General features: G+C 44.5%; 1 protein-coding gene across 3 annotated transcripts in view; it reads left to right on the plus strand.

Moving 5' to 3' along the window:
* Nucleotides 1–19,067, plus strand: part of WDFY2 (WD repeat and FYVE domain containing 2) — a 54,914-nt gene that overhangs the window by 26,068 nt on the left and 9,779 nt on the right. The window contains exons 2-8 of one of the 3 annotated variants that reach the window (XM_064176355.1): nucleotides 2,035–2,119; nucleotides 3,089–3,162; nucleotides 3,853–3,945; nucleotides 10,571–10,625; nucleotides 14,531–14,681; nucleotides 16,894–17,006; nucleotides 18,331–18,457. In XM_064176355.1, the coding sequence (XP_064032425.1) occupies nucleotides 3,103–3,162; nucleotides 3,853–3,945; nucleotides 10,571–10,625; nucleotides 14,531–14,681; nucleotides 16,894–17,006; nucleotides 18,331–18,457 (599 nt within the window). In that variant the 5' untranslated portion in view covers nucleotides 2,035–2,119; nucleotides 3,089–3,102. The remainder of the gene's footprint in view (nucleotides 1–2,034; nucleotides 2,120–3,088; nucleotides 3,163–3,852; nucleotides 3,946–10,570; nucleotides 10,626–14,530; nucleotides 14,682–16,893; nucleotides 17,007–18,330; nucleotides 18,458–19,067) is intronic. The other 2 variants (XM_064176344.1, XM_064176348.1) reach the window with 2 other exon arrangements.

A 19,067-nucleotide genomic window follows, 5' to 3' on the forward strand; every position in this document is an offset into this window, starting at 1 on the left:
TCAGGAGGATAGAGTTGAGCTAAATCAGCCATGTGCTTCAGTCAAGCTCTGCACCCAAATGAGGCCATCAGTGCATTCTGAACATGAAACCCACTAAATGCCTGGGCAAAAAAGATCAACATTGGAGATCTCTTCTGAGCAGGAACACTTGCTGCTGTTTGGAGGTGGGGTTTCCCTAGTTATGAAGTTCTACACCCTGCCTATGGGTGTTTCTGTGGTTTGAAAATTCTGGTGGCCACGGTTTTTTTTTAATCCTCTCCTCTGGCTCATGTGAAAGAGTGAGCTGTGGGTGCTGTACATGCTGTCATATTGTCAGTAAAGCTGACTAGGTAAGCTGGGAACCTGTCTAGCACATCTCCCTCAGGACAGCATTTCCTTAACAACTGAAACTTCTGGCAAGTGTGTTACATCTCCTGGTGGTTTAGGGGCACCGTTGGTTACACTAACGTAACACAGATTGAAGACATATGACTGTGCTTAGATGGGTGACTTTTGGTCAGCATCTGCACAGGAGAGGAAAACAGAACCAACCAAACCAAAATCTCGCACAGATCTGGGCCTGAGTAAAGGGTTTGTTTGTTTTTTTTGTAGTGAGGAACAGTGGAGTATCCAGTCCTTGAGGCAGCTCGTAGACTGTCTTAGGATGGTTTTCATAGGTAACATGGCTCCCTTGGTCTTAAACTATGCCACTTCTAGGTAGTTTGAAGGGGCACTTCTGAAACTGCAGGTAACAAAGTTTGCATTTCTCTTCTACTTTTGTCAACCTCTGAATGAGGGGACATGCTGTTGAGAGTATCAGGTATACAACTGGGATTTTCCAAAGGCTCAAATCAGTGTGTATTTGCCTTGTACTTAGGGTAGAGGCTACAGCCAGGCTTCCACATCAAAAGTACACCGCCTGTCCTCTGCAGTAGCTCGGATCAGTTTTTTCCAGTCTGCAGTCCAGATCATGGCTAGGTGCTGATGTAGAGGGCCTCGAGAGTGCTGCTGTTTTCCCTAGATATTACTTTAAAAGAATCTTAACCCAAACTCTAAGCTTTCAAGATGTTTATTGCAGGATTGGTTTTTTGGTATTTTATTCTCTGATTCCTCTCCTCTTAATGAGCCCAACTGCTGAAGTATCTGAAGGTAATCCTGCTTTCACTGCAGTGTGAGTGGCTGCAGTCCTGTTACAACTGCCATCGCTTTAACTCCATCAGGGTGGCTGGCACGGGTGTAACTCTCGCACTGAGATACTGCTTTTCCCAGAGCACGTGTTCCTGAGGATTCCTCCTAGGAAAAAATCCTAGTAAAGAAGTGTCTTTGCACCACTATGACTCTGTACACACAGGTCTGGAATTTGGAAGTGACTCCTTTTGTAATTGTCCCATAGCAAGCAGTTGCTTGTACCTTGGATCTGAAGCATTTTAGTGTGTTTAGGAAAAGCATGCTTCAAATAACTAACTTATCTCAGACCTTCTTCTCTGCAAGCTGTTCATTGTTGTCAGAGTTTCGGGCAGCTCTTTCAATGGGTGCATAGTGGCCGGAGTTTGAAAGTTCACGTCTGTAACTCTAGCATTAAGTGCCTCTAAAGGAATTTGATATTTGTTCTGCTTAGAGCTTGGATTGTTTTTTGTTCTGACTGTTTTTCCTACAACTGTCTCGTTCTTCTACAACCCTAGGATCCCCAGTATGTAATAGGAACGCTTCACCATCCATAGGGTCAATTTGAGTTTGCCTCTTTTCAGGAAGATCTTTGGGAAAGAAAAAATGCCACTGTAAACCCCATTTAAATGCTTCCTGTCTCTGAGACCTTTTATTTGGTTTAATTCAGTCAGCTCTTCCAGGAAATAAATGAATCAAAGTGTCTGCCTGGCTGTGAAAATGGTAGGCTTTCTGCTTTGTAGCTGGTTGTCCTTTAGAAAATATTTCAGGAGGGAGTCAGTACTGAAGGTGGAACAAGTTTTGTTAAACAGTCAGCATAGGCTCTCCTCTATAAAGCTTTGCTGCCAATATCAAGGAAGATTTGCTGAGCTATGGACTGTTTAATCCTAGGTGAGACATCACACGTATTGAGAGCATACCAGATGCACAGTACTGCAAAAGAGAGAACTCCAAGCTTGTTAGTGACAGAAACACTGTGAGTAATCACAAAGGAGAGTAGAAACCAAGAGGAGGGGAAAAAAGGCAGAGCTAAAGGCACATCTGACTCTGCTCTCTATCTATCATAAGAACATGGCTTTAAAAATGCTCTTGTTGCTATTGAATCAGCAAGAATGCCTGCCTCTAGCTGCAGTAAGAATTGCTGCTGCTCAAGAGTAATTCCTGAAGGTTTCTGTTGGGACAGCAGGACTCCCAGCTGCATCCTGCTGTGTTGAGCAGTAAAAACTATCCAGCTTCTCAACGAATGCAGCTTCTCAATTACACTGAGTATAGCTCTTCAATTCTTGCAAGAAAATCCTGGGTTTATTCTAATGTGAGCCCTGCCAGATCCTTGAGGGACCATAACATAACATGGCTTACTTGTTTGCAATTTAAGAGTATATCCTGATGTTTGCTAGAGTAACACTGAACTAATCAAACAGTGGCTGTGTTTTTGATAGCCTTATGTTTTGGCCGTATGTGGTGAAAATGGAGCAAGGGAGCAGTTGGACTCAGAGTCCTTAGTATTGGCTGATGTGTTGATTCCTACAGGTTAACTTTTTTACTGCCTGTGTAGGATGCAAGCTTCTGACATAATACAACCTTTTCTCTTGCTGTCATTAAAGTTCAGGCAAAACCTGAGTTGTTTAGCTAATTAATCTCCTGGTTGGGTACTGAAGTGGCAGACGCCTCTAAGCTCACCACTGCTCTCGTATGACATGCCTGTTTTCGGGTAACTAGTGAGAAGGAAGGAAGGAGCTGAAGCAAGACGTAGCCATTGTTCCGTGTCCTAATAGGATGGGGTTGGATGAATTGTAAGAACGCTTTTTTTAATGCCTGTGTAACGGGAAGGGGGAAATGCTAAAGAGCATCGCAGAGCATTTTAGCTAGCTTTAGGCTTTCCAGGGCTTCAGGAGAATGAGAATGGCAGTTTTGTTAACTCCATCAACATGTTCATTTTTTTCAGCTCCATGTTCATGCATGTCTTTTAACCCGGAAACCAGAAGGCTGTCCATAGGTCTAGACAATGGTACAATCTCAGTAAGTACATCCAAAGATTTCTAGTTGGAATGCTTCCCTTTTGAGAAGTATGTGTGATGTTGCAGTGAGGATATTTTTGCCAGTGTTTGGGAAAGAGAACTTTTGCTGCTAGTGAAACTGAAGCTGTAGTGTAGAAAATGGCAGATTATTACAAATTTCATTCCAACTGTCACATAGGGATTGAGTGGGATTTACAATATTTGTCAGGCAACTGAACAAACTGTCTTAATTTGCTGATCTGTTAAAAAATAGCCATGTAGAGAAACAGGTGTTGTTTTAGTAAGAGTGCCCTGAAATCATAGCATACCAAAGGGTTTTTTTTCTGAAAGCAGCCATTAAGAGGGAATTATCATCTTTGCAGAGGCTTGATTTCTGCCTTTGTCTAGCTGCTTTTCGGTACTTCAGGATTCAGATTTTGTTTTCCTCTTGCTTTCTTCAGAGGAGTTGCTCTTAAGTGACAGTGCTGTTGCTGAAAGATTTGTTCATTAACATCTGAGGTATGTGTGTGGAAGGGCAGCAGACTATTAAAACATGTCTTTTTTAACATATAAGACAGAGGGTAGTGTTTGACCTTAGTAATTGGATTTTTCTTGTGGGGTGGCAAACAGAGAGTTATATCACTTTGTGGAAGGCTCATGGGCCAGAGAGGTATTTTATAGGCTGTTTAAGAGAATTTTATTATCATTTCAGATTCTAACTGTTGCTGTCTCTGCCTTAAGGGCTTTATACCTGAGTGGGTGTCCACATGTTGACAAAAGGACAGCTTTCTGCACTAAAGCCAAGGTGGTACATGAGACACTTTTAATTATTGCCTATGAGCTATATCAAAGATGTGAAGATTTTGATCTATAAAGCTATTAATGGCTAGTAGCAGAGAGTTCTTGGTGCCTGGAGATTGCACCCTTTGCATCTAGAAGATGAGTCAGCTGACAGAGAATTCCCCGCACCTCTGAAATTCCCTTCTTCCCACTCTCTGAAATAGTTGTAGTTTCTCAGCCCTGCTAGGCACTTCTTTTCCCACCAGGCCTTTAAGAAATGTTAAGGCAACTGCAAATAAGGCCTTTAAATGCTCTCAGGATGGAAAAGATGTCCATTGTCTTCAGGGCATTTTGCACTGAAGAGTCAGGGTGCTTGATTCTGAATGGAGTCAAATATTTCAAGTTCTGAAGCTAAAGATCGTAAATGAGATATGCAAGTGGTAATCCAACATGTGACTTTGGATACTTAGAAGTATTTATTGCCCTATATAAGGCAGATTCTATTTGTTGCTAAATTGGGCTTTTTTCTCCTCGGTATTCTGGACTTAAGTACATAGAAGAGGGGAAGGGGTTTTTCTCCTGTAGCTGCAGGCAGTTGTGTGTTGGAGGACTGTGCAGAAAATGTGCTCCACAGACTTCTACAAGCAATGAAATATTTCCCTCTTTAGCAAACCAAAGGGTTCTAAGAGAAGGCAAAACTCTTATGTTTTTCAGAAGTTCTGGAGGTGGAGCAGGAGCAAGGGCAGCCCAGTGTTCAAGTCCCAGCAATATTAGGGCATTAGAGAAAATCCCCAGGTACTTGAAACCGGGTTACAGCCATGCTCTGGAGGAAAGAATCAATTTTCCATGCTGGGCATAGCTCTGAAGGTCAGTTTAACACAGAAGCATACAAGCGGGGTACACTGACCACCAAATATGATCGCCTACTGCAGCAAGGTGACTCTGGTGCCCTTTCAGTTACATGGTGCTCAAAGGGAAAGTACAAACAATTTGCTGGAGCAGTGTGAGATATTTGGGGATTAGCCAGCTGTTCTATGCTAGCACTTCTGGCAGTGCCCAGCACCTTTGTAATGAGTAAGACCAACAGAAAGAGCTGAAAGTCATTGTGCACTTTGCTGTGTAGAAGGAAAGGACTCCTAATAAGGGCTGCAGGTCGATCTATTCACGAGAGTACAAGGAAGTACTACATTTACCTTCAGACGTAGGTGGGGATAACAAAGTGCAACTGCCTTCTTTTATTTTACCTGAAATTTTGGCAGCTGTCTGGATTTTGATTACAAGCCTAGCACTTCCAAAAACGTGTGGTGCATTCTGAGAGTGGCGAGCAGCAGTGCTGTTGGCACAGAAAGAAGTGCCGGCAGGTTCTGCTGAGGTAGGACAAGGGGTAATGGTTTTAAACTTAGAGGGGAGATTTAGACGAGAAATAAGGTTTCATTTTTTACCATGAAGGTGGAGAAACACTGGCACAGGTTACTCAAAGAGGTGGTACATGCCCTACCCTGGGAGACATAGAAGATCATGTTGGATGAGATTCTGAGCAACCTTTTCTAGTTGCAGACAGTACCTGCTCACTGAAGGGGGCTGGGACTTGATGACCATTAAAGCTTCTTTCCAACTCAAACCATTCAATGATTCTGTGATGAGGATTTACAGAAGTGTTGGGCTCATGAGAAATTTGTGGTTGGTGTACATGTTTCATTGTGAGAGAGGTGCGCTCCATGAAGGCATAGTTGAGAGCCTTCATACAACAGGGCACACTAGATGGGACAGTCTTTTCAGAAGCTCCAGAGTTCTGCTTTGTGAAGGCTTTCATAGTATCAGGTCATTGTTGTAATAATAAACTTACCTGAAACAGCCAAGACTGATCACTTACATTTTCAGTATGGAAAAAAAGCTGTTAACAACCACTGGTTGAGGCTGTGTGGGTAACCCCAGCTTTTCTAGCTCATGAAGAAGATACAAAAAGCTGCATAATGAGCAACTCTGAGAGGAGTAAAAGATCCATGTATGGAAGGAAGAAAAACCAGTTTCCGCTGGTGCAGTGTCGGTGTTTTTGTAGTGCAGATGACACAGTGTATGTGCAATAGGGCATGATTTTCTTGAGCAAGGTGCCCTGTGCTAAAGTACCTGTCTGTCGACACAGCTGCTGTATTTGGCCTTGAGAGAGGGAGCTGAGTGCAATGGGAAAACATGTGATAACGTAAAGAGAAGCAGGGAGCAAAAGACTTGGAGAAAGATTAGAAAATTAAAAACAAGAAAATGCATCCAAATTATTGTATGCTTTCAAAAAATAAAATTAGAAGCAAGAAGTCTTGGGGGGGAGGAGAGGGGGAGAATAAAATAATATATGCAGTATTCAGGTTAATATGATCTGTGTTTGCTCAGTACTGTATTTATCTCTTTGGATGGAGCAGTGTATGAATAGTACATAGCTGAGGTTAGTATTAAAGCACAGAGCGAATCAGTACTTGGGGAAACCTTACCAATTGCAGTCGTGTTTGATTAACTGTTCTCAAGGAGAGACTCACAAGCTTTTTCAGTTTTCCACTGAAATTGTGGGACAGAGATGCTCAGAGGGCTGGAACACCTGTCCTGTGAAGGCAGACTCAAAGAACTGGGGCTGTTCAGCCTGGAGAAGACTCTGAGGAGACCTTATAGCTACATACCAATATCTGAAGGAAGGCTGGGGAAGGACTATTTAGAAGGGCTTGTAGCAATAGGAGGAGGGGCAATGGTGTGAAACTGGAGCATGATAGATTTAGGCTAGACACAGAGGAGAAGTTCTTTAGAGTGAGAGTGGTAAAATACTGGAACAGGCTACCCAGGGATGTGGTTGAGGCCTTGTCCCTGGAGATAGTCAAGATCAGGCTCAGTGAGATCCTGGGCAGCCTGATCTAGTTGGGGTTGGACAAGATGACCTCTGAGAGTCTTTTCCAACCTGATGCAGTCTGTGGATCTGTGACATCTTGGATCATGGAACAGAACAGCCATGTCACATTTACCAAGTGAAAAACACAAATCAAACAGAGAATGCAAACCATGCTCTTTGTCTCGCCTGAGGTCACTGGCACCTGTGTGCCACCACGTGAAAGAAACTGCTGGGCAAGGCAGATGTGTTCTCCTACCACTGAGCTGCAGCAGTTGAAGGTAACAATGGCAGAAAGCTAGCATTCGTGGCAAAAGGGGACACAGTCTCAAGTTGTGCCAGGGTAGGTATAGGCTGGATGTTAGGAAGAAGTTCTTCACAGAGAGAGTGATTTCCCATTGGAATGGGCTGCCCAGGGAGGTGGTGGAGGCACCGTACCTGGGGGTCTTCAAGAAAAGACTGGATGAGGCACTTAGTGCCATGGTCTAGTTGACTGGCTAGGGCTGGGTGATAGGTTGGACTCGGTGATCTTGGAGGTCTCTTCCAACCTGGTTGATTCTATGATTCTATGATTCAAGTAGGCTTGGTAATAAAGCATTTCATGTGGTGTCTCGGTATGCTTCAGGCAGTGGTTAATGAAACCTGCTTGCCCTGCATGTAGCTGGGGAGATACAGCAGACTTTTGCCAGTCTGTGATTTGTAGAGTTAAGGCGACCCTGGTATAGAAGTCCAGCTGGCTTCATTGAATGGTTACTGCTGTTTAAATAACACTCCCCACTGCAGTCCTAACCTACCAGGGGAAAGCTAATCATAGAATCAACCAGCTTGGAAGAGACCTCCAACATCATCCAGTCAAACCTATCACCCAGCCCTATCCAGCCAACTAGGCTGTGTCACCAAGTGCCTCATCAAGTGCCCCCACCTGACTGCAGCCTCCTTTCAGGTAGTTGTAGACAGCAATGAGGGTGACCTCTTCTGCAGGCTGCACACCCCCAGCTCCCTCAGCCTCTCCTCACAGGGCTGTGCTCCAGGCCCCTCCCCAGCTTTGTCGCCCTTCTCTGGACACCTTCCAGTATCTCAACATCTCTCTTGAATTGAAGAGCCCAGAACTGGACACAGTACTCAAGGTGTGGCCTGACCTTGCCTGGCACTGAGGTCAGGCTACCAGGTCTGTAGTTTTCCGTCTCCTCCTTCCAGCCCTTCCTGTGGATGGGATCACACTGGCAGCTTCCAATGGGAGGTGGAACAGATTAAGAACGGGAAGATGAATTAGAGCAATTCAAGAGACTGTGTTTGTAACTAGTTTGAGCAGAAACCTAGAAACAGCAAGGTGCCTGAAAGCACAGAAGAGCAGGGGATGGAAGGGAGGTCTAGAGCTCATTTATTCCACCCCCCTGGATAAATCACTATTAGTTGTTTTTCTGGAAGCTGGGATTGGTAGATACTCCATAGATGTATATTATAGCCTCTTCACATTGGCACCAAGTAGTAGATCTGATGTGTCAGGGTAGTCCTAATGCTGGAAGACTGTGCAGATTACCTACAGTGTCCCCCAGAGAGAACAAAGTGACTTGTTTTTCTCAATTCCAGTTTGGAAATTGTGGGCAAATACCTGCTTTTTGATGGGTTTGTTTGCCCTAACTACAGTTTGTAGGCTCCTGGAGGCCAGTCTTATCTGACGTTGCACAGTGCTCTTGGCAGTACTTATACAAGACCATTTCACAACTGTATGCTTCAGTTTATTTTGTGTTTGTAATGTTTCTCTTATTTTTCACCCTAATTTAGATGAAATGAATTAGGTTTGACTTCTGTCCCCTGAGGAAATTAGCTCAGGAAGTTTCTGCATAGCTTGCTATAAACTATTGGTATGATGTGTTTTTACACTCCTTGTTTCTCCTTTGTGTTCCTCTGAGCAAACAGTGTACACGTGTCAGTACCTGGCAGCAGTTTGAGAGCTGACTCGTGTCGTGGTGCCTGCCCTTTGCTTGAGTGTTTTCTTCAGAGAGATCTTGCAGCAGCTTCGCTGTGGCCACCGATTCCGCGGCTTTGTACAGCTCTCCTCTTCAGAGCGAGCGGCAGGGACGCCCAGGCGCTGGAGCAGTTTAACCACACAGGCTTTTTCCAGGAGCTGAGGCTGCTGTGCAGATTCCGAGCTGCCCTTCTCCTCATTTCCTTGTGCCCAAGCCTGGCAGACAGTTTAACAGCAGCACCAAGGCAGCAGCAGTACAGAACCAGCTTTCCTATCTGTGCACTTCCCTGGCCCACAGGGACGGAGATCTACTTGAGAGAGACCAACGGAGAGCTAAGAGGATGACTAAGGGGCTGGAGCACCGGCCCTGCGAGGAAAGGCTGAGGGACCTGGGGCTTTTTGGTCTGCAGAAGAGAAGACTTAGAGGGGATCTAAGCAATGTTTATAAATATATGAGGGCTGGGTCAAACTCTTCTCATTGCTCTCACAAGGAGCAATGGGTATAAAGTTCCATGTCAACATGAGGAAGGCTTTTTACTCTAAGGATCACAGAGCACTGGCACAGGCTGCCCAGAGAGGCTGTGGAGTCTTCTTCCCTGGAGACTTTCAAGACCCATCTGGATGTGTTCCTGTGTGACCTGTGCTAGACTCTATGGTCCTGCTCAGGCACAGGGGTTGGACTTGATGATCTATGGAGGTCCCTTCCAACCCCCAACATCCTGTGACTGAGTCTGTCTGGGTCACAGCACACATTTCTCCCCAGGCAGCTGCAGCAGTGCTATGCCACCCTCCATCCCACACACAACTGCTTATTGGCCATAATGAAGCAGTAGCAAACCAAGAGGGTCTGCTCCTGAGGCAGCAGAATTAACCAAGAGCAAGATAAAGTCAAGGTGCAGGGATAAATCTGGCTTTCTGTTGGTCTGAAGGACTGAGAGTTTTTTAAACAGAAATCTGAAGTGTATTCCCATCATGAAATGTTCTTACCTGGTTTGGACTGATCAGCTTTTGGGGAGACCCTATTGTGACCTTTCAGTACTTCAGGGAGGGCTATAATAAAGATGGAGAGAGTCTTTTTAGCAGGACCTGTTGCAACAGGATAATAGGATATTAAACTGAACAGAGAGGTTTAGACTAGATCTAAGGAAGACATTTTTGCAGCGAGGGTGCTGAAGCACTGACACAGGTTGCCCAGAGAGATGGTAGATGCCCCATCCCTGGAAGCACCAAAGGTCAGGTTGGACAGTGCTCTGAGCAACCTAGCTGAAAATGTGCCTGCTCACTGTATCGGGGGTGGACTAGATGACCTTCCAGCTCAAAGCATGCAATCATTCTGGGAACTTCAAGGGGCTCTTATGTACTTGCATTGAGTTTCAGGGGTGTCCACGTTGGGGTGTAGTATATGCACATGTGTGGACACGTGTATACACACAAGTACAGGTGTACATGGGCAGTTATGTACATGTGCAGCCTTCTGCCCAGGCAGTCCTGAGCAACAGGTGCCTGCTACGTGCCAGGTCTCTGTTTTTGTCATACCTTGGCTCAAGACCAGCCATTTCTGTCAGCTTCTTTGTCTCCTTTTGTAACAGTAACTCTTTTATATGCGGTACTCTGTTGGGAAGTGCTGGTGATGGTGCTTCTTAGGTAGCTTTAAAAAGTGAAATATTTTTTCAAGTGGAGGTACTCTAAATCAGCATCAGCATAGAGAGGGTCATTTGTTGATTTTCACTGAATTTGAATGAAAACACTCTCAAACACTTTACCTCTCTAAGCACTATTTTTTTCTTTGTTTGTTTTTCCTTTCCCCTCTCTCAGGAGTTCATTTTGTCAGAAGATTACAACAAGATGACACTAGTGAAAAGTTACCAAGGTAAGACCCATGGCCCATGTTAACTGGTTTGGATTGCTATCAGTGGTTGGGGGGGTATTTTTTTTTCTCTTAAAAAGAGTGAATGGAGAAAAGTCTGCTTTACAGTGGTCTGTTAAGCAAACAATGTAAATGGTGGTTTTATCAATGGATCAATAATGATCTTTATTCTGAGATTACAAGACTTTTAAAGAGCTGTTCTGTTTTAAATACTCCTTTGGAATACCATTCTAGGTGGGTAACAGTTTAAAGTCCAGACCACGTTTGGGAAAGAGGAGCATTTGGTTTTGATCTTCAGCAATTCAGGGTATCTAATGAAGCTACTTTGGAAACTACCCCGTCTTTTAGGCTTGAGGCATTTATGACTGTAGCTTTTGGACTTAGTCTGGTTATATTTCAGTAATCTCAAGATTATCAGTGGATATCTGTTCTCGTGAAAGGTCAAGAAATGCTTTCCTGCGCAAACTATCCTGGGTGATCTTGCCTTGGCAGAGGAGGTGGATTCAACGATCTCTGGAGGTCCCTTCCACCTCTAATGTTCTGTGATTCTATCATCTGTGTGGTATCAAATGCTAAGCATTATGTTTCTATATAGAGGCCTTTGACTTGCTGGCTTGATGTTTTTGACATATATTTAAAAATATGTATTTAATCATCTATTTTGTGGTTTATACCTTAAAAGGTTAAGAGGAAAATTTACATCTCTAAGCAGATGCTTTGGGCATCACTTTGCAAGACCTACATTTTAAAATATAAAGGGAGTTTTGATTTTTTGTAAAGCACAGCTAACATGCATTGGCTTCTGTTTTACTTCAGCTCTTTCATGAATGCCTTTTCTCCTTAGCTTGTGCAAATGAAGAATATCTAGTAATGGTAAAATACATCTCTGAATCTCAAATGAGATCGCTGCAGTCTGACTGTAGAAGCTTTTAGTATCTGAGTTTGTAGTTTCTGCACAATCAAGAGAATTTGACACAAGTCACATATTTAAGGATTTTCCTAGTGAAGAGTCCTACTGACTGTTCTGTAGGCCCTTTGTTATGAGCTCATCCATTTGCATGCTTGGATTCAGTCTTACAGGCTAATTACAGCCTAGGAATGATGAGCTGAAGTCCTTTCTTCTGCACATATAGAATGACAGAGATCAGCTTTGTCAAGCCCTTGAGGGAGAAGACTGAACATTTTGGGAGGTGGGAATGTGTGTCTTGGCTGTATGGCAGAACAGCCAACTGAACTTGTGGCAGCTCAGCAAAGGTCTGGGAAGAACCCCTCATAAAATTAAAACAATTAAGACAAATGAATGCTGTTCTCATGGCCATCTGCAGAAGGGTGCCAGATGAATTGCTTCTGCAGAACATTGACAGAGGCCTTTGGATAGAAAAATACTGTGGTGAACCTTGGATTGTCCTGTGGGAAAACCCAAAGAGATCAGATGATATCTCCCAAATACTGGACAAACAAAGACTCTTATGATCCCTTTAAGGAGTGTACAATAGCATAAGCTCAGAAGTGATATAACTGACTAGAGTCCCAGCCGGAGTCATTTCCTTCCTAGACTGCCTGTTTCAGCATGGGAAAGTTTTAGATTGGTTCTGGTCATTATGTGCAGACCTGATAGTCTGTTAAAAGATCTTATCTGAAAACTGTGTACTTATATTAGAGCAATAGAAGCATTGCCTGTACCTAGAATAGGCATTGTCTCAGTTCTACCCCAAACCAGAGTGATCATTGACAGCAAGTAGTGCCTTGTCCTCAGGTGCAACACTTGCTGATGCTGTGCCACTCAGTGTCGTGGAGTGGAGCCCCTGCTCCATTTTCCTCCCTCACTTCCCAGAGTTTGGTGTTTGGTATTTTCCTTGTTTAAGCTGATGAACACTGTGTTTCCCTGATTTGACAAATGATGGCAATGTACAAGGGGCCTAGTCTGGGGAGCATAAAGAAAGTGTAGTGATCTCAGGCCTCTCATATTTCCCAAATTCCTGTGTGGAGCTGTCAGTATAGCAGTTGTATAGCATTTCCCTCTGTGCAAGGGCTAAACAAACACTGGTGCTAGTGTTCTGCTTGCTGCACAAGTTTGGTTTTGGAAAAGTGAGGATAAGCAAAGCTGTCATGTGCATCCCTGCCACCTCTTGGCATGTACACGTTCATTTAATGTCTACGCCTTGCTTGCCAGAGAGACCTGCATCACCTTCCACAGGCAGTGCATCGAGAGCTTTGTACCTCTGTACTTTGTCTTCTAGAAGTTTAAGGAAGAGACAGGAGATTTGGGAGAGTTGAATGGTGCTAGCTGTCCTTATGGCCACTTCAAACCATAGGAAGCCAACATTACCACTACCAGTTGCTAGGTGCTGAGAAAACATCCCTGGACAGGCCTTGAACAGCCCGATTCCAGCTTTGCATGTCCTGTGGAAGTACAGGGATCCCTCTGTAGCCCTGCTGGTGCACAAAAGCTCCTGGGACATGTGCATGAGCCCATCAGGTGCTCGTAGCAGCATGCATCCCATTGTGGCCCTTATTGCAGTGCACCACTCCACCAGCTAGTCCATCAGCTAGACCAACAGATAAGTAAATGCAAGCATTACTCACTCAGGGGGCCACTGAATCTCTTCCCAGAGAAGAAATGTAGAGAATGTAAAGAGAAGAGAATCTGTTTAAAGGAGCTCAAGTGACTCCTAAGTGCTCCCTATTCCCCTATCCTGGCTACAGACCTAGAGTTTAAAATTGTATGCAAACAAGGACCAAAGTCGGAGCTCTTCCATGGGCGAGGGTGGAAGCATCTGGGAACAGTTCAAGTCTGATGCTGTAAACCAGTCTGCCAATCACAGTTCTGGGAAGTGATGTCAATGCATCTATTGATCTCTCTTCTCTCTTCTGGGAATCTGGGTTTAAAAATTGGTGTGTATCAGAGATAGATGTTGGCTTGTGCAAGCCTCCTATTCTTTGCTACAACTAGTTCCCCTCAAAGGGTTTGAACACAGCTCTCTGAGGAGCTTCTCTGCTTTTCAAATGGAGGGCTTGAGCTAGGGTTTAAGTGTCCAAAGAGATTTAATCTTTCCAGTGTGTCAACTTTTACACAAACAAATACAAGAAAACTGCCTCGTGCGACACATTGTTGTGTCTCGAAACAGTAATAAACCAGCAGGGCTATGGATTTAGGACTGTGACACTCACTGCTAAGTTACAGCTGGAAATAATTTTGTGTGTCTTTCCAGCCACTTTTTTTATTAAAAAGTCATCTCAGTCAGCACTTCATGACCAAGCCCACTGGTCATTCATACAAAAACCTGTCTGTACAAGCCTGGGTTCCCTTGCTTTAATGAAAAACTTTTGATGGCTTTATTTAGGTAGCAGTAGAAATTTATTCTTCGGCTGTTTTATTCATCTTGCCCAGCTGTGATGTATTTCAGTTGTGGCTGTTGATTTTATTAAAGCTTTACCTGAGTTTCCCATTTAGCTGCTTTTACATGCTATGCTAAAACCACCTTGCTGCAGGCTTGTGCCTGTGCTGTACCTTCTCCTTCTGCTAGAGTGCCACAATCCGCAACCCGCGTTTGCTAGACCTCACATCAGGAGGAGCAGCAGCATAGACATCTGCACTACTGTCATAAAACCAGCTCAAAAGATGTTTAAGTAGAGCCCAGAGACCTTTCCACAATGGCAACTTTGTGGGTAATGATATAGTTGTGCGAAGGAACTACATCTTGCCTCTGCTCTTTTTGATGCAAACACTGAACATGCAAAGCAGAGCCCTTACAAGCTTGCACAGTAGCTTGTGCAAATGGGATTATTGCACCTTCTGCAGGAAAGACTTGGCAGAGACTGCAGGAGTTGGGTGGAGTTGGTGTTTGCAGTGCTCTTCTGCCCCAGTGCTATTCTTCACGATATGATTATGTCTTCTTTATTTTCAGCTCATCAAAGCAGGGTCATTATGATTCTATTTGTCCTGGAGATGGAGTGGGTGCTAAGCACTGGACAAGACAAGCACTTCACATGGCACTGTTCAGAGAGTGGCCAGCGGCTGGGAGGTTACCGCACCAGTGCAGGTGCCTGTGGCCTTCAGTATCCTTTGCTCAGTTTTGTTTCTGCTCTTTGACACTCAAACAGCCCTTTCAGTTTATTTTTCCAGTTGTCTCCCAAATCTTGTGCCTCTGTAGGTCCAGTGCTTTGTGAGAGGAACCATTATGTAAAGCCAATTTTAAAAGCTGCCTGTTCTCCTGTCTCCTTAACGCGTGGTGGCATATTTAGGCCTAAGCATCTTTGAGCAGAACAATGGATGATCTGCAACCTATTGTGGTCTGCTCTTGTCATAAACACAGACAGGGCCTTCATTTAAACATGCAGCACATGCTTGCTTCTAAGAATTAACAGTGCCAAAGTAGGTCGGCGATCGAGTCAGCAGGCCTGTGTGCATGCGTGGGAGACGTTAAATCACTTCAGTATAGAAGAATGAGTACTTGTCTTCACTCTGACACAGCCCACTGTGTACTGGAAATTTGGGTTAAATAAAGAGTAGAGAGATCCACAACTGGCACTCAAGTGGCTTATTCACCTAGAGCTGCTCCAGCTGCCCGAGAAGAAAAGAAATATTAATTCAGCTTTATTGCAAATGAAAAGAGATGTGGCCAAGCATGAGCCCTGGGGCTAAAACTGCAGGTTAGCAGGCACAGCCTCTTCAGTGTACGTGGTACACAAGCATGTGTGTTCTACTAGCTCATGGCAAGTGAGACTGACTCGGAATTACTGTCTGAGCTGGGCTTGTTCTGTCTCATCTGGGCATTCAGCTGATGTGTATGGCACAAAGACTGAACCTAACTTTTAATTAAGTGATCAATACTTTCAAAGTGTGCTTCAGGATTTTGTCTTGTGTGTCCCAAATGTCTCTAAAGAATGGACTGCTTCAGATTACTTAAAGTTTAGAGGGCATTCTAGTTTGGGTCATCAGGTCACACTGGTGGAGAGCAGAGGAAGGGAGAATCACTGACAAATACTGCAAAAAGCTCGGCAGGGGAATGTGTCTGGGCATTGTTTTGGTTTTCCCAGTATCCTACGTGCATAAAACCAGACCAATATGGGCTCTGACTGTGTAATTAAATTGGATGAAGAGGTCAGAATCTGTCCAGTCAGGTGGCTTTAGTAGGTGGTTGAATGGGTGCGGATTTTTCTCAGTCTAAAATATGGAGTGTGATGTACCTGTTATAGCTCATGTTTCCCAAAAAATGAAATGAACCATACCCTTTTGCTGTGTTTGTAAACTGAACTATAATGGAGAGGAGACACGGTTAGTTCTCCCTGGCTGGATGCCAGATGCCCACTAAAGCTGTTTTTTCACTCCCCTCTTCAGCTGGACAGAGGAGAGAAAATAGAACAACAGGCTTATGTTAAGAGCAGGGAGAGATTTGTCACCAGTTTCCCAAGACCACCTGTCTTGGGAAAAACAGACTTGACTTGGGGAAAGTTAGTTTAACTTATTGATAATCAGAACAGTGTGGGCTAATGAGAAATAAAAGCAAAACTTAAAACACCTTCACCCTACCCCTCCCTTCTTCCTAGGCTTAACTTCATTTCTGATTTCTCTACTTTGTCTCCACCGGTGGCCCGTGGGGACAAGGGATAGAAGTTGCAGTCATTTCATCAGTGTATCTGCCACTCTTTCCTTCTCAGGTGAAGGATTCCTCATGCTTTTTCTCTTCTTCAGTTTAGGGTCCCTTCCATGGAAGAGAATCTTCTATTATGTTCTCCAGTGTGAGTCCTTCCCATAAGATGTAGTTCTTCATGGACTCCTTCAGTGTGGATCCCCAACGGGGCCACAAGTCCTGCCAGCAGACCTGCTCCAGCATGCACTCCTCTCTCCACAGGTCCTTGCTCCAGTCTGGGCTTCCCATGTAGTCACAGCCTCCTTCAGGCATCCACTTGCTTCAGTGTGGGGTCCTCCATGGGCTGCAGAAGGACAGTCTGTCTCGCCGTGATCTTCTCCATGGGCTGCAAGGGTTATCTCTGCTTGTTTTTTCACACTTTGATTTACTTGTGGGAACTACACTATTAATAGAAACAGATATGAGCTTGACTCCTAGAAGTACACTCTGAATGCTTCCTGGAGACTGGCACACTTCCATGAAGTTCACAGGATCACAGGATGTCAGGGGTTGGAAGGAACCAAAAGAGATCATGGAGACCAACCCCCCTGCCAGAGCCAGTTGCAGTTTGTGACAAGTCGTGAAGGGAAGGTAAAGCTTATATAAGCCATGTGTTTTCCTCAGCTTTTATCCATCAGATTTGATGTGGAAACCCGGCACGTGTTTGTTGGTGATCATTCTGGACAAGTCACCATACTCAAACTAGAGCAGGAGTCCTGCAGCCTTGTTACAACATTTAAGGGACACACAGGTAAGGCTTCAGAAGGACACCAGATTCTGTTCTTCATCTCTGCTCAGTGTCATGGTGGTTTGACTCATGGCTGGTGTTAGTGTGTAGCATAGGAATTGTCATTACAGCTGAGAGAATTCTTTTCTTTGTTGGTGCCGCTTACTGCAGACTGCTGCTGAAGTTGAGGAAAAATGGACTTAGGGGCTCCAATATGAAGGGTCAATGTAAGCCGTTTAATACACAAATCCAAAGGCTTTTTCTACTGTTACAGGATTACAGGTCGATTTCTAATTGGTCCATGCTACACATTTTTGTGGCTTAAAGCATAATCATTAATAGATACAAAAGTATTTTAATAAGCAGTACGTGTGCTCATATATCAAACCCTACATTTCCAGATGTGCAGATCCTTTATTCTAAGGTATATTCATGACTGATTTATTACTTTGTTTTACTTCGCACAGCTGCACGACAAGGACACAACATCCTCAGGCTAACCTTGCTTTTTGTCATAGAAGGCACAAAGAGGACACAGCGTCCTTGGGCTGACCGTTGTTTTACCTGCTGTGCTCAAGTCACTTACATATTGATTGCAAAGCAACAGCCCCTGCAAATGCACCCACAGTTGGTAAAAGCAAGAGTGATCAGACTTCTGACCAAAAAACTTCTATGGCAGAAAGCACCATCATAGGTAGCTGCTAATTCAACAGCGAGACCAGACTGAGCTGTAATTCTAGAGGGAAAATCATGCCCCTCCAGGAAAGACCCATACAGGTCTGTTTTGCCCAGGTGGAATGGGCACATTAACTGCTTGTTTCACTGCTGGAACTTGTGCCACATCAACCCTAGGATGTGGTCCTGTCACCTGATAGAAGAAATAGTGGTCATTCCTCAGCATTTTCTGGTCATATCCCTCCTCTGTGGTTGAACCCCAACAGTTCAACCATGAGGTAGAACAAGGAAATCCCATCCTGTGCTAGGATGCTGCAAAGGCCTGTAACATTCCACGTTTGCTTGTGTTTTGTAATCTCCTGGGATTGATGGAGAGGAAAGGTTGTGTAATCACATCATCACCAGCCTTGTGTTCTGTTTTACTGCTCCAGGGATTCATTCATGTGAGTGACAGCAGGGCCCTCAGCCTGCAAAAGAGCAGGATGGGGCTTCAGGAGGTTCTCTGGGCTGTTAGTTTTCAGCTGGCAAGCAGAGTGTCTGCATGGCCCTTGCTAAAGAGACCTGCATTTTAATTTCCATGTTTTTTGTTGTCTCTTTTTATAAATATTTAGCTAGGTTCCTGTCTTTCACTTTCTGTACTGAAATGACTGCTGTGTGCATGTCCTTTTTGCAGGTGGTGTCACTGCTCTCTGTTGGGACCCAATACAGCGAGTTTTGTTCTCAGGCAGTTCTGATCATTCCATTATAATGTGGGATATTGGAGGAAGAAAAGGAACAGCCATTGAGCTGCAAGGACATAAGTACGTCCAAAGCCCTTCCTTCTGCTTTAATAGGAGGAAAGCTAAATGCAGAAGTCACATCTGGAAACAAAGAGGCCACAAGCCCCAGCTCATATGCGTGACTGTGGTCCATATACAAGTGGAACAAGTTACTTGTAGTAAGTTTTACAGTGCTGGGCCCACAGGCTGGTGTGGGAGTCTGCAAAGCACGGTGAAAGAAAGCACAGTATCTGTAGTCCCGGGTGTATAATGCCAGAGCTTGCACCGCTGCTGCAAAGAGAAGGCTCCTCAAATGGAAGCGGTTGCAGGCACATTCTTGCGTCTCGGGTGTCAAGGTCTTTCCCTCCCCTAGAGGGAGCATCAGGCTTTGACAATTGGTCCCTGTTCCTCCACTCTGACTTCCTTGCCGCTTTACCCACAGCCTGAATTCTAAGTGGTTTGGTTTACTTTCACCATCTCTGCACCTACAGAGCTCACATCTTTGTAGCACAGTAGATGGCTTTCAAGAAGATAAGCCTCTTGGCTTACTGGACATTGAGTGGAGATCAGAATGGCTTTGGTTACAACGGACCTGCTAGCCTTTTAATGCTGTCATTGCAACCAGGTTCTTTCAGTGTACTGGAAGTGGGTC

The sequence above is a fragment of the Pogoniulus pusillus genome, chromosome 3 (assembly GCF_015220805.1).
Source record: "Pogoniulus pusillus isolate bPogPus1 chromosome 3, bPogPus1.pri, whole genome shotgun sequence".
NCBI classification, from domain to species: Eukaryota; Metazoa; Chordata; class Aves; order Piciformes; family Lybiidae; genus Pogoniulus; species Pogoniulus pusillus.